The sequence below is a fragment of the Xiphophorus hellerii genome, chromosome 14 (assembly GCF_003331165.1).
Source record: "Xiphophorus hellerii strain 12219 chromosome 14, Xiphophorus_hellerii-4.1, whole genome shotgun sequence".
Taxonomy (NCBI): domain Eukaryota; kingdom Metazoa; phylum Chordata; class Actinopteri; order Cyprinodontiformes; family Poeciliidae; genus Xiphophorus; species Xiphophorus hellerii.
Window position 1 is genome coordinate 7,155,438 of NC_045685.1, and position 15,613 is coordinate 7,171,050.

General features: G+C 40.4%; 2 protein-coding genes across 2 annotated transcripts; both read right to left on the reverse strand.

Moving 5' to 3' along the window:
• Nucleotides 1-6,295: 6,295 nt before the first annotated feature.
• On the reverse strand, nucleotides 6,296-10,019 carry LOC116732340 (GTPase IMAP family member 7-like). The gene is made up of 2 exons (XM_032582437.1): nucleotides 9,666-10,019; nucleotides 6,296-8,045 (listed from the first exon to the last, which is right to left on the reverse strand). The coding sequence occupies exons 1-2, from the start codon at nucleotides 9,784-9,786 to the stop codon at nucleotides 6,865-6,867; spliced, it is 1,302 nt and encodes a 433-aa protein (XP_032438328.1). The 5' UTR covers nucleotides 9,787-10,019; the 3' UTR covers nucleotides 6,296-6,864.
• A 109-nt stretch (nucleotides 10,020-10,128) lies between these two features.
• Nucleotides 10,129-14,653, reverse strand: LOC116732364 (myeloid-associated differentiation marker homolog). The gene is made up of 2 exons (XM_032582477.1): nucleotides 14,473-14,653; nucleotides 10,129-11,549 (listed from the first exon to the last, which is right to left on the reverse strand). The coding sequence occupies exon 2, from the start codon at nucleotides 11,432-11,434 to the stop codon at nucleotides 10,586-10,588; it is 849 nt and encodes a 282-aa protein (XP_032438368.1). The 5' UTR covers nucleotides 11,435-11,549; nucleotides 14,473-14,653; the 3' UTR covers nucleotides 10,129-10,585.
• Between the last annotated feature and the right edge of the window lie 960 nt (nucleotides 14,654-15,613).

A 15,613-nucleotide genomic window follows, 5' to 3' on the forward strand; every position in this document is an offset into this window, starting at 1 on the left:
AACTTTTAAGTTGTTCCAGAAGCTTCACATAAATTTAAAATATCGATTCATTAAAAACATCTGAAATCAGATCTCTGAAAGATTGAAGAATATCTGAGAAGCAGGAAACTCTCTTAACCACATTTCTCTTATTAGCTTGAGAAAAGAGTCTGTTAGTCAAACTTCAAGTATGCAGAGAAAAATATCTGAAACAAAAATATCTGGTCTGTAATTTTCATGCCTGTATTTCATAATGAAAAGAAACTCTTTAACCAAGAAACGTTTGTGCATCTAAGGGTCCCAGAATGAACTGTACTCTGTTAAATACATGAGTTTATTTATTCACTTTCCTTTAGCCTAACCTATTTTATGTACGTTTTTATCCTCAACTCACTCTTAGACATTTATTTTATTATAGGTGTGTATCCATGTGTTTATTGGTTGAGACAGATGTTTGTGTTGCTCTTGATATTAATGTTATGTAATGTTATATCTCTCAACAAACGTGTGATTTAATGAGGTGATGGTGAATTCAGAGGCAGTTGTGTAAACTGTGAAGTAGGATTTACAGATCTTAGTAATACTCTGGTGTTAAACGGAAGCAAACAATTATAATAAACAAAAAAAACAAAAAAACTAAACAGAGTGACTCATCATTTATGTAAAAGACACCTGGTCTCTCTTTACAGTTCAGGGTGTGGCTCTGCTGCTGTCTCACTGAACAGTTTTGTTTTTCCTTTCACTTCTCTGCAAAACAAACATTTCCAGTAAAACAGATTTAATAAAACCAAATTGATTATATCAATCATGCAACCTACGTTAACTCCGACATTTATAGTGCGTATGAATAACATGGTGAAAATATGGTAAAATGATAAATAGCCTGTACATGAGAAGTTCTCAACTCTAGTACTTGAGTAAAAGTATTGCTACTCCTGGTCAAATCTTACTCAACTAGTAAACATTGCTCAGTCAGAAGTTTAATCAAGTTAATGTACTCTGATGAGTACTTTTGAAAAGTAATCAAAAGCAATCTAGTAATGAAAAATACGAATTATATTTTCTAATATTATTTATACAGAACCTTGTAACTTCCTTAAACCACCTGATGATGTGTTGACATGTAGAACCACCACAAAACTTCAACACCACCTGCAAAGACATCAGCATAAAAAGGCAATAAAAACATGACAGTTAATTTATTTCTTCTTCTTTTTGACATTTGAAGGCTCAGTATTATGCAAAAGTGATATTTTGAATAGAATAGAATAGTAATAATTCTCTAGCTAAAGGTGCTCCTGTGTCAACATGGACAGGGTCTTTCTTTCTGACACCACTGTCAATTTCCAGCTCCACTCCAGCAACATTACTGGCCTTGTGGATCAGTCTCTTGATGTTCTCCCCCTTCTGCCTGCAGCCACAGATCACCACAGCACTGGCAACCACAGATTCATAGAACATTCTGAGCAAAGGACCTCAGCCGCCTCAGAAAGTAGAGGTGACGTTGGCCCTTCCTGTACATGGCGTCGGTGTTCTTAACCCAGTCCAGTTTATTGTCAGTGTGGAGTCCCAGATATTTATAGTTCTCCACAATGTCCACACTGACCCCCTGGATGGTAATAGTGGTCACCGGTATCCTGGTCCTCCTGATCCACCACCAGCTCCTTGGTCTTTGACACATTGAGCTGCAGATCGAATATTGAAATCCGATCCAAAGAAAAGCCGGTGTCTCATTGTTTCACTGCTTTTTTTGTTTTGCGCCGTTTTTTTCAATTCTCTCTTTGCTGCTACGTCTGACCATGCCCACTGCCAGCCAGTGAACAGGAGCTAAGCCTGCGTCACCGAGCTGACCCTACTCCGAAGTAATCACCTAGAAAAACAGGACCAGCCTTCAAAAAAGGTCGGTGGAAATGCTCACAAAGCGAGTCGAGCGGAGTCGAGCCGGGACCATTAGAGCCAGTGGTGTCAGGGTTCCTGTGTTTGTGAGTGATGCATCTTTTCCAGCGAAGATCTTGGTGGAGAACCTGGGCAGCCTGCACAGGTGGAGCTCATCAGCCTCGTTAGAGTGCTGGGAATAAAAGAGCAGCAGAGCCTCCATTCAGTGCTGGATGATTAACATTTACCAGTAGTCTCTCTGGCCTCCTCTTGTATTCAGCTGTTACAAACTTTTGATTTGTCTCTTGTGCATTTACCAGAAGCTTTATAGTCCTTGTGTTTGCTACCTCTAGGTTTGTCTCACTGGATTTTCTAAGGATCACTTTGACTGTTTCTTCCTGTGGATCCTACCTGCAAGTTACCTGCCTCCCTGCTCCACCATTCCTCATTTCTCTTCCTCAATCTGTTTCTTTTAAATTGAACTAATTTAATTAGAAAATGGGAACAATTAACAAAATTTTAGTGTTATGTACATTAAACCTCATGTATGTCAAAGATTCAGAGTCAGACTCCGCCCAGCTGTGTCGGTCAATTCTAAACATTCAATATACACTGCCTGGCCAAAAAAAAAGTCGCCACCTGGATTTAACTAAGCAAATAGGTACAAGCCTCCTATTGGATAAGTACTGCATAGGCGATTATCTTTCAGCTGGCAACAAGTTATTTAACCCCAGCTGATGCAATGAGTAACTCCTCATTTCTTAAACTACCATGGCAAAAGACACATCCTGTGGTCGTGGAAAAGACGTTAGTCTGTTTAAGAAGGGTCAAATCATTGGCATGCATCAAGCAGAGAAAACATCTAAGGAGATTGCAGAAACTACTAGAATTGGGTTAAGAACTGTCCAACGCATCATTAAAAACTGGAAGGATGGTGGGGAACCATCGTCTTCCAGGAAGAAATGTGGTCGGAAAAAAATCCTGAATGATCGTGATCGGCGATTACTTAAACGTTTGGTCAAATCAAATCGAAGAAAAACAGCAGCAGAACTCAGGAGTATGTTTAATTGTGAACGCAAAAGCATTTCCACACGCACAATGCGAAGGGAACTCAAGGGGTTGGGATTGAACAGCTGTGTAGCCGTAAGAAAACCTCTAATCAGTAAGGCTAACCAGAAAAAAGGCTTCAGTTTCCTAGGGAGCATAAAGATTGGACTCTGGAGGAATGGAAGAGGGTCATGTGGTCTGATGAGTCCAGATTTACCCTGTTCCAGAGTGATGGGCGCATCAGGGTAAGAAGAGAGGCAGGTGAAGTGATGCACCCATCATGCCTAGTGCCTACTGTACAAGCCTGTGGGGGCAGTGCTATGATCTGGGGTTGCTGCAGTTGGTCAGGTCTAGGTTCAGCAACATTGTGTGCCCAAAGAATGAGGTCAGCTGACTACCTGAATATACTGAATGACCAGGTTATTCCATCAATGGATTTTGTCTTCCCAAATGGAACGGGCATATTCCAAGATGACAATGCCAGGATTCATCGGGCTCACATTGTGAAAGAGTGGTTCAGGGATCATGAGACATCTTTTTCACACATGGATTGGCCACCACAGAGTCCAGACCTTAACCCCATTGAGAATCTTTGGGATGTGCTGGAGAAGGCTTTGCGCAGTGGTCAGACTCTCCCATCATCAATACAAGATCTTGGTGAAAGATTAATGCAACACTGGATGGAAATAAATCTTGTGACACTGCAGAAGCTTATTGAAACAATGCCACAGCGAATGCGGGCTGTAATCAAAGCTAAAGGCGGTCCAACAAAATATTAGAGAGTGTGACCATTTTTTGGTGGCGACTTTTTTTTTGGCCAGGCAGTGTATTTTGGATCTCCCCTTACTAAAACTTTAAAATATATGTTCAAATGTTTGTCATTGAACTGAATCAATAAATGGTCACTTAACACTTGCTGTGGTTTCTCTGCGTCTCCCCTTTACTTGGATTCTCTCTGGTTGCATTTCATCCAGGTCAATCAGCAAACAGAAAGAGACGTTGTGACAAATAACATCAATTTTCTGTGCTGCTTCAGTATCTTTGTCTGCCTGTAGTTTCAGCCGTGGAAGCAGAGTGGGTGAAGGAAGCCGTTCAGTTCACGTCGGCCACGCCTTCAAATTATAATTATCAGCCATCTTGTTCGGCTTGACACTTCTGTCTTTGCCGTCGAGGATGTTTGTTTACAGAGCAGGCAAATTAAACTTCATAGCATTGAACTGGCACATTACATACGTCGCTGGCAAACCTTAGCGATTAGAAAAAATGTAAAAGAACCATCCTGGTAGCAAGCTTTTCTCAATTGCTGAGGCTTCAGATTTTCCATACGAAGCAAATAGAGTCAAACAAGGTGCTTGACTTTAGCCCAAAAGAAGTCACTGAGCCAAGTGTCTTATGTTTTGGAAATCAAAAGATAGTCATCCTAGCTCCTGGTCCGATGTGGACTGCTTCTTCAACCTTTATTGTGCTGCTGGATTTTAGTAACATGTTGCATTTTATTGTCAGTGATGATAACGACGTTGTATCGATGGGAAGTGTAATTTATTTTACAAAAAACACCATTTCTTTAATGCTGTTATTTCTGTCACTGATAATAAATAAAATATTTTAATGTGATGTTTTTTTTCTTCCAGCTCCCGACATGAGAAGAATTGTGATCCTTGGACAAACTGGATCTGGGAAAAGCAGTGTTGCAAACATTATATTTGGAGAAGACCAGTTCACCGTTGGCCATAAGTCCATCTCAGTTAAAAGTCCATGTCAAGCAAAAACTCAATCACTAAATGGAATAGAAACCACTCTGATTGATACACCTGGATTCTTTGATACAAACAAACCTGAAGAAAAACTAAGACCTGAAATAGTGAAGTGTATCAGAGTGTTCATTTTTCATTTTGAGCATTTTGTGGTGTAGTAGCTACACTGCTACTACACCACAAGTAGCTGCTGTAGCAGCTACTTGTGGTGCTACTGCTACAGTAGCTGCAGTAACAGCTGGAGCTGCTGGCATCAAAGCAATAAGAGCAGTCGGAGCAGCAGGATTAGCTGCAGCAGCAGAAACATCTGGTGTTGCAGCTGGAACTGCAACACCAGAACTCATCAAAGCAGGAGCAGTAGTATTGGGTGTAGGTGCAGCTGCTGGAGCAGCGGTTGGAGCACATGAAGGATATCAGGCTGCAGAGGAGTCAGAAACACCATGGGAAGCAGCAGAGAAGACGGCAGAATCTGTGCTTTCTTCAGCAAAGGATGCCATAAAACAAGTCAAAAAGTTCAGCGCAGAGTATCAATTACTTTTTCAATGAGAACAAAATAAAATAAAATTCTAGTGTAGATCTTGGTCAACTATAAAGATCCCATAAATTATCACAAAATTCTCAGAAAAAGTTTTCCTGTCCACTTTTCTAAAGCTGCTTGAAAAGATTTCATGTCGTTTACAAGTTAATTATCCAACAACTGAAATAATTAGAAATTGTAACAATGCTTGTAATTCTGCTCATTAAAAATAATCATCTTTCTAGTGGTAACCCAAGCTTTCTATTACTTGATCATAAAATATATCATGTGTGTTTTAATAGTTTAATAGATTATAACTCTGATAATATTTGACTTGAAAATTATCATTTGTACACTGAAATTATAAATCATTTACATATACAGTATACTTATTTTCCGCACTGTAGACCTTTGTGTGTTCATACATTTACCTGAGATTTAATCACCATTAATGTTATGATAAAACTGTATTTCTGTTCAAATTAATAATAAAAGATCTGTTTTCTGTTCAGACTGTCTTGTCTTTAGTCATACCTTAATAAAGGGAGAACTTTTTAAATGCATATTTCATTGAGACTGAGCTGTTATACACAGATATTCACCTTGAATTGTATTTATTTATTTTGCTGATTAGTCAGAGGTTTTGTACGTTGATAGATAATACTAACCTTTCATGAGAAAATATTCGAGAGTCGAGTTGCTAAAGTTTTTTTTTTTTTCTTTAGTACCAAAAACACACAAAAACCCAACCTGGAAAAACAAAGTCATTGAAACAGTGTATAATATAATGTCCATAGGACTGGTCAAATCAGGCCAGGAAAAAGTTTGGGGTGGTACAGCAAAAAAAAAATAAATTATGTAATTAAAATTACTGGAAACACACACAGTTAATACTGAATGCTAATACTGTTACTCCCTCTTGTGGTCATTTAGAAATTTACAGATGACAACTATCAAATTGTTAATCATACTGTATGCACATCTGGAACATTAATGTCACTTCCTACTTATCTCTACTAATGAAATGACAAAATCTTCCTTCAAAGTAATTTCATTCAAGAAAACTGAACAGTTTCCTTCAGTTTGACTGCAGTGTGAAGGTGGATCTATCTGTGCCTTTCAATTCTTGTAAAGGTTTTTATTAGAGTACAGCAATTGTTCTTTTAGCATTTCTTTCCATGCTCTCAACTCTAATGTGATTCCTTACTTTTGATTTCCTCACATTGCACAAATTATGATGTTCTGAACTGGATCAGAAGCAAAATAATCAACACATTAATCAATATTAATGAGGGTGACAAAGCCAGAAATGATTGTAAGCTTAAGTGTACACAATAGATGACAGAGTAAATTGCAATACTCACACAGGCAATATTTTTAATTATAGTAATTAATTTAGATTATTTCTTACACAAAATGTCCATCTGTCCATCAAAATTGTGAACTTTTTGACCTGGATAAATAAATGTAGATTTGAAATCACCGCAGGAAACATGGATATATATGAAGGCTGGACAATAAAGTAATATGACAAGAGGCTTAACAATTTCATCTATGTATGTTTTATTTTAACCAGATTAGTTTTACAATTTATAGCTAGATTCAATAAATGACACATCTTCCCTCCTGTCCAGTTTCAAAAGATCCTTTAAATGTTAACCAGAATAATCCACACAGCCAGTAAAGATGATCTCAGTCAAGTTTGTCACAAAGTAATGACTTCTCCTCCTCTGACTTTTCACATTTTGTTTCTATAACTTTGTTCCAGCCGTGGTTAATCGTATCTAAGCAAACCTGTGCCTCATTCTTCACAGCCTCTGCTGTTTTCTGTGCAGCTTCCTTTGGAGTCGCTGCTCCTTCAGCCACGTCGTATCCAGTTAAAGCACCTTTAACAGCTCCCGTTGCAGCAAATGCTGCTGTGACGCTCAAACACGTCGCTGCTGGTACCACACCGCCCCCTAGTGCCGTTCCTCCTACCCCTAATGCCATCCCTGCTGAAGCTGCAGCTGTTTTGCCCACCGCGTTCCTCAGCTTTACTGGCTTCGAAGATTCCTGTAAAACAGTAAGGACTGCTCCAACCATGACCACCACACCAAAAATCGCCCCTAACAAAACGCCAACGCCAAGGCCCGTACATGTGATCAAGAGTTTATCAGCAACCCTTCTCTTGGCCTTTTCTCTGATCTCTGCATCCGGCAGGTTTCCTGAGACCAGTCGAAGGTTCTCCTCCTCTTCTTTTATTTCTTCCTCGGCCGCCTGCAGCAGGTCGTTGGTGTAGCATTTGCCCTCGTTTTCCATCACCAACGTGTCAATAGTTTGAAGCAGCCTCTCCATCTGGAACGGGTTGCTCCTGTATTCCTCCTGTTGCTTATTGTTCCAGTACTTGTTGTCCAGGACGTGGCAGCGGCCGCCACACTTCTTCACCAGTTCACTCACAAGCTTATTGCGCCCGACAAACTCCTCAATCCGCGTCCCATCAGGCAGCTGGTCGCCATGAGTGAACACCACCACGGCGTATTTAAGAGCGTCCTCAGAGAAGCACGTGCAGATTTTCTCGATGACGGCCTTCTCGTGCTCTGTGAATTTCTCCACCTTGAGCACAATGAGGAACACATGGGGCCCAGGAGCGCACTCTGCGAGGCACCTCACTATCTCAGGCTCCAGCTCCTCCTCCGGCCGGTCCGTGTCAAAGAAACCCGGGGTGTCGATGACCGTGAGGTTTCTCCCACCGACGGACCTGGTGATGGCTTTGCAGTGGCTTGTTTCAGAGTTGATCGTGTGGTTGGTGGTGAACAGCTGCTCTCCGCATATTGTGTTGGCCAGGCTGCTTTTACCAGATCCGGTTTTTCCCAGGAGGACCATTCTAATTGGTGCTGCAACCAAAACGAGAGCAATGTTGATTAATCGTATTTTGCTTCCTGTATAAAAAGTGAGTCTTTATCTTTCAATGTTACATGTATGTATGATTCCTTGAAAGACCATAACACTTAAAAAAAAGAAAGAAAAACACACAATTATCCTAATGAAAATTGTAAGCGACATCATGCAGACCCCAGTTTCCATTGGAATGAAGAGGGAAAGTAATGGAAGAAATTCATTAATTCATCATCATCCAATCCAATTCCTTTAGAAAGTTTGGGTTTTTGTTAATCTACAGCAGGGGTGCCAATCTGAATGTTCTTAAAGGGCCGGTTGTGCAACAATCCATAAAGAAAGCCAATTAAAATGTTAAAATATCAATAAATAGCTGTTCCTTCAGGATTTTGTGATTGTTTTACTGGGTTTTTTTTTGCAATCAACATTGCACATTTTGTGGCGCCAATTTAGAAATGTCTGATAGGAAGTTTTATGTTTGTGCCGAGGTATGATGTTAAATGTGACTTTTTATTACTCAATGTTTTTGACCAAATATAAGTAAATTTGCAGTGAAATCAGAGAAAAATGTGGAGATTTGTTGACTTTTGTGTTAATTTTGTAGATTTGTGAAAAACTGGAGCGAATTAGTTATGTGATTTGGAGTCTAGGGGGCCACATAAAAAGCTACGGCGGGCCAGATTTGGCCCTCGGGCCTCGAGTTTGACACCTGTGATGTAGAGCCTACAGAGATACAGAGTTTTGCTTGGTGTGTGTTAGCAATGCTCAATAGGGGAATTTGAAGAAAGTACCTTTTCTAAACTGGGACTGTATCTAGTTTATGTACTAGGAGTGAAATGTGAAGTCAAACACAAGGTCATCTCCTCGACAAATAAAGCTTGGCCCAGGCTGAGTCATCAATGAGAAAGTTATTCCCATCCCACCAATAAAAATTAAAACCATATGTCCATTCCAATGTCAATGTCGTAATGGGAGCTTAAGAAAACTTAAAAAAAAAAACCCACAAATCTGCAAAATAAGGAAAAACTGAAACCGTATCATAATATTTCTTCCTTTTCAGATGAAAGACAGACCTGAAAACGAACATCGGGCCTGTTGCCCGTTCCTTTTAAGAGTCTTTCCACGCTGTAGTAGGAACAGCCTTTAGTCACAAGTGTCAAACTCCAGTCCTGGAGGGCCACTGCCATGCAACTTTTAGATGTGCCTCTGCTGCACTATATCTGAATAGAATAATTAGGTCATTAAGGCTCTGGAGAACTGATCTACACAAGGAGGAGGTAGTTAAGCCATTTCATTCCAGTGTTTTGTACCTGTGGCACATCTAAAACCTGCAGGACAGCGGCCCTTGAGGACTGGAGTTTAACACCCCTGCTTTAGCTGATCACTGCCCAACTCCAGTCAAGCAATTCTTCCTTGAGTGAAATAAACTCCTTAAAAATAACAATGACCGTCATGGTTGCTGAGCCAGTCAATAATGTCATAAAATATTCAAGAAACTGATTGAGAATGAAGAAAATCAACTGGCCACAAAAAACCAAACACTGTTTTTCCTTATACATGTGATACTTAAGCCTATTCAGTCACAACACTAGAGATTTTTACAGAAAATAGCGGCTTACCATTCATTTTTCGAGAGAAGCTGAGGACTGAAGGACCGGCAAGGCAGAGTGTGTTTGAATTAGCTTCATGTATTCTGACAAGTGGCAAAGGTTTCACTTCCTGAACTGTTGCATCACGCATAATGCAGTCTCACCATTATCACTACTCACAGTTGAACCGATCCAATGAATGATCTGCTTCTCGACTTAAGATGTCTTGCTTGCTTATGACTACAGCAAGAGCTTGAAGATTAAAAAAATTTTTTTTAAAAATCAGCCGGCATCTTTCAAGCGAAACACTCATTTAAAAAAAAAACGTGTTTCTTCTGTAAGAGGTTTTCCTGTTCTCTCTTTCAAACCGGAAATATCAAACAGCACTTCGCCTGCCAGAGCCTTGAGTTTTCTGCAGCCCTGCCCCACTTTCCACCATCTTTCAAGCAAAACAAAAAAAAAAAAGGGCACCTGCCCCAAGACTAGTTAAAGATTTCATCACATTACACTTTATTCTGATCAGCGAACATAAATCACAAACATTTAAATATAAAAGGCAGCAAAAATAATGACAGACGAACACTGCATGTTGGGTTATGCTAACTGTCCAAACGCTGTTGGTATTCCTTTGTGTTCCAGTGTGTTGACCCTTTATTTCTATTTATTTATTTTTATCCCTTTTGGTTACACCGTGGAACAAAAACCCACACTAAATGTTTCTTGTTTGTGTAATATTTGCTTCAGACACAATAAAAATACATCTTTAAAAAAGCCACTTCACGTCAAAACAGAAAATACTGTAAGGCAGCATTGTGATTATGCAAACAAAACGCACATGTATTTGGGACTCTCTTAGAACAATCTAACATTTAGAAGACTTGTTTGCCTTCTGTCATGAATTCACCATCAGTCCCTCCCCTTCACGCGTGTGTCCTATGTCTCCGATCTGCTCAGACGCTGACGAACACCAATCTGGCGCTGTAGGCCAGATCGGCGAGGTACAGCAGGAAGTTGAGACCGGTGAGGACGGCCACGGCGATCAGTTTTGTCTGGTCTCCCCACCTGCTGTACTTCTTGTCGAATTGAAAAATGGGCCAGAGGATGGTGGCCGTCAGGTACATGATGACGGCCAAGAGCCCGTAGGCCGACAGGAACTTGGAGAAAGGTACAGGGAGGCAGCCGGTGCACTCTCCCACGCACAGCACCACCACGGCCATGGAGAGGATGAAGCAGATGCAGTACACTGCCATGCACCACTTCAGGGCCGGGTGGTGGTCATAGGACACGGGGTCGCTGACCAGGATGAAGATAATGCAGGCCACGAAGGTTTGGCACACCTTCATCAGACCTGGAGCAGTTTTCATGTAACCCGCCACTTCTCCTGGCCTGGCCTTGGACAGGCTCACCTCCACCATGTAGGCAACTGTTGCCAGGCAGGAGAAGACCGTGGACGCGATGCGATGATCGCGAACTTCCTGGGAGAGATTCTGACCCTTGAGAAAAAACACAGGGAAAATGATAGAGGCCGAGAGGCAGAGGAGGGAGGCGTAGCAGGCGACTGTGATGGGGAAGTTGGACCAGGAGACAGGGATTCGGGACTGGAGGCTGCACTGCTCCACCAGCAGGACCAGCAGGGTACAGGCGAAGCTGAAAGCCCAGCTGAAGATGCACCAGTCCGCCATACCTCCGTGGGGCAGCCTGCCTCCATTTGCTACGACGCTGAAAGCGGTGCAGGTGAACAGCACCGCAGCGATGCGCACCCATAGCAGCTGGGATGTTGGGAACCAGGTCACCGGCATGGTGGGATGGCAGTCAGGATCGACTATGTGAGTCTAGGATCGCAACGCAACTTTCAACTGGATCCTGTGTCGGGTTCCGGTCGGGCACTTTCCCTCTGTTGGAATGTGTCAATCTCTGCATACAGAAAAAATAAAATCAGAACAAACTTTGGTTGCATGGTTTTCTTAAAGCCTAAAGATAAACCCAATGTCACTATGTTGATGTTTTCGACAAGTGTCCAGAGTACAGTAGCTTGAACCTTTTTGGCACAACCATAAACCTTGGTAGATTTCACTAGTAATATGTGATAGAACAACACCAGGCAGTGGGATGTGTAGTCGTCATGCAATCAGAAAGCTTTGGTTTGAATTACAGAGACCTCACCGCCACATGTCAACTTGCCCCTTTTGGGTCGTACCACATGATATCGATTGGTTTTAGGCTTGGTCTTTGACTTTGTCATTCTAATATATGGGTAAGCTTTGATTTAAACCATTCCATTGTTTCTCTGGCTGTGAGTATGTTTGTTTTCTCATTGGAAGGCAAACCTCAGCAAGGTTTCCTGTTCGTGATATAACACGTTCATGCAGGAAGCTGAAGTTTGGCTGCTAATGCTTCCAAGTGTTGGAAAGTCCCTCAGATTAAACAAAAAAAATGTAAGAGCAGTGAAGTTTCACAGGGTTGACTCTACTACCCTCTTGTGTCCTTTTTGACAGGAGGCAAACATATCAATTGTCAAATAAGAAGCAGCATTTCTCCAAAAAACATTACCTTTACTTTCTCATTTCAGATCTGAGTGTGTTTGACGTAGAAATTAACGGTTCCTAAAATCAAATTGTCACTTTTTTGCAGGTTGAAATTTCCCATCTTAAACTTCAATAACATTGCCATAAGCGGCAAATCAAAGCCTACAAACAGCTTGTTCTATGACACACATATATGGATAATCTTTTAATCTAATTGGTTTTCTTTTGATTCAGGCTAACATCTCGATCAAGGAACCTGAAGCAATTTTTCTTTGTCTTTTATGGCCAATGTTTGTTGCATATAATTATTGAATTGGAACAATTTTCACACAAAACTATGTGCAATGCATTAAGTTCCCCTGTGATTATTCTCTTCCACTTTACTGTGCTTTGGTTCAAACGAAGAATTCGGATGTTTGGATTGTATCTCATGTTATCTCGCATTTGACTCATGGATTTAGACATCATTTTCCATTTCATTCTGGGATTTTTAAATGTTTTTAAAACATTCTGAACATTTCAGACAAAAAAAACAAACTTAAAATTTCAGAAATCATAAAAAAACTTTGGGAGGGCAGAGAGGTTAAGTCATCTGGACTGGTTTGGATCAGTCACTTGTAGCTTTTAGCATATTGATACCTGAACTGGATTATCCTGGCCAGGTTTAACAGAAATACAATATAACAATTTTTTAAAGCAATATATGATGTAATAGCTTTATTTATCTGCATTTCTACGCATAAATGCAGTAAAGTAGTCCCCTATTTTCTACTGTGATTTTCAATGTGATCAGATCTATTTGTAATTTTTCTGTGAGCAACTCAAAAAGCATTTTAATCAATGATCCCGATAGAAAAGAAACTCTTAATTTGTGACCTGGCAAACCCGACATAAAAGACACTATACACCACTGAATCAGCATAGGGGAAAAATCATGTGTTACTGTCTTCCTAGGCAGCTTAACGTCAAAACTTTTGCAGATATTACGTACTTAAATGTCGGTTCTTTTTTAAAGTTAAGCAATGCAGTAACACAATGGAATAGGGAATCAAGTGGGCAAGTACAAAATATTTTTCTATGAATGCCATTTTCTTTTCCAAACTTGGAAAAATACTGATAATAGATTTATAGATTCTATAGATTTATTCCAGATTACCGTAACTAGTTTTAAATAGTCATTGATGTTTTTAAACAAGAATATTTTTTTTCTTTAAATCTACTTTCGGCCATATTTGTAAAATTCCCAAAAAATCTGATTGTGTATATTTTTAATGGGTTCCACTTTACTATGATTTTTTTTTTTTTTTTTTGCAAATGAAGCAGTGGAATATTTTTTTCCCAATTTAATTTCAGCTTATGGTTTAATCTACCGTAAATTCTTCCATTTCAAAATTTCCAGATTTTTTTTTTTTTTTTTTTTTTCCAAAACTTATCTAGCGAAACGTGCTTGTTATTTCTCTTCAGGAAGAAGGTCTGGCCCTTAAGATGCCTGGCAACCATTTCTGCTGCTTTTGCCTGAAAGTCAATAACGTCATCAGCCATAAAATACAGTTACAGCTCTGCTTCCTGTCGTCACGTAGCAGCACTAACACACAGGAAGTTGATGCTGCTCCGTTAAGGCCCCCAACTACCTCAGGAAGCAGAACAAAACAAATCGATACTAAATTTAATTTATTCTAGAGTCATTAGAGGAACCGAGGTTTTGGTTTGTTTTGCTCTATGCGCCCTCATTTCTTTATCACGCACACGGTATTTTGGGGTTCCTGGGGTTTAATGTGAAAACTGCAACCCACAGACCATCACCAAGTTTCCGAGCCGAGATGTGGGTTGATTCAGCGGCGGTGAGGACTGTGGCCTGGGTGACAGGAAACCAACTTCGGGGTCTATTTCTAGGTTTCCAGAGCAACCCAGTTTATACACAGTTTCATTTTGACTCTACTGACAATTGTGAAGAGTCAAAATATGATCATAAGGAACGCCAGAATGGAGGAGTCAGATTTTTATTTATTTATTTATTTATTTTTGTTAAACCGAATACCTGAAACCCCCCACAAACAACCCTACTTGTTGCCACCTTTACAGGATTAGATTTGCGCCCACGTACAGCAGTTTACAGACTAAGAGAGCGTGTTTTAGTGATAAGAGGTTTCCCCCCCACCCTGCATACCACGCCGCGCCCATCTCCACTGTAAACATCCCTTGCTCCAGCAAAAAAGAGAATAACAAAAGCGTTCGTTAAATTTTCCCCCCAGGACATCTTTACGAGAGAAGGGGGGAAACAAACACGTGACTTTAAGGGAGACTTGGCTTACCTAGTAGACTCGGGACTTCCAGCTCGTTGTCCTCGCCGCCGCAAGGCAGAAGTTTTCCGTGAACGCATCTGTATGAATCCCACGCCCCGCGGTGGCCATATTTGGTAAAGTGTTCAAAGCGTCTCCGGGCAGCAGTTTTAGGTCACTTCCCCTCTCCAAGTGTTCATACCTCGGTTAAAAATATGTAGATAAAAGTGGAGAGAGGGGCGAGGTCGTTGTGGGCTCATAGCCGCTGCGTCCCGCTGTATCCAGGAATGACAACATCTGGCGTTTTAATCGTTTGAATGCAAAAGTGAAGGCTTTGGTTTACAGAGAGTGTCCCAACAAAGCTTCAGTATCCCCTCATAGACTAGAATATCACGCCAGAAGCAAGTAAGAGGTAAAAGGAAATATACAGATTCAACCTAAGGAGTAATAAAAAATAAAAAAAAGTAATTATTAATGGACATTGAAGCAAATATAGTTATAACCCCAAAGAACCTCAATTTTTTTTTTCCTGTAAACGTAAATCAGAAATGCATCTTATTTCTCCTTCAGCAGAAATAAGACGTAATATTTCCTAGACTTTGCTGCAGATTTTCTGGAGAAAATTCGTTGGATTTGACTATGTTTAACCAAGAAACACGTCCTGAATTCAGTGGCGCTCCTAAAGGTGGGAGCAGGGGGCCATGACTAAATACTGACCACGCCACTGAATGAGTCATCCCTACAGTTTGGTAACGTTTCAACACATTTTGTTAGAATTTATCACCCCATCTAAAGGAGGGCTTTTAAAACTACAAAAAAAAAGAGAGACATGTATGGAACCATATTTTACTTTGGCCAAATATTTGTCATACAATTTGTCATCACTGTGATGTTCACATTTTCTGAAACGCAATTTTCCCTAATCTGCTCAATAAATGTATATTGGAGAATCGTTCCGTTTGCCATCACATTTCTTTTGCAGTAACCAAAGGAAGTACAATGAAACTTTCACTAGCAAGTAATCTGGAATTTCATGTTCTATTGAAGAAAAGAGAATGATGGACTGGGTGTGAGGAAGGGTCATCTGGGGAGACTTGTTGATGGAGGCTCGGGAGGAGGAGACCCTGTGTGGGGATACTCAGGAAATAGTGTTGTTTTGTTTTTGTTTCTTTAC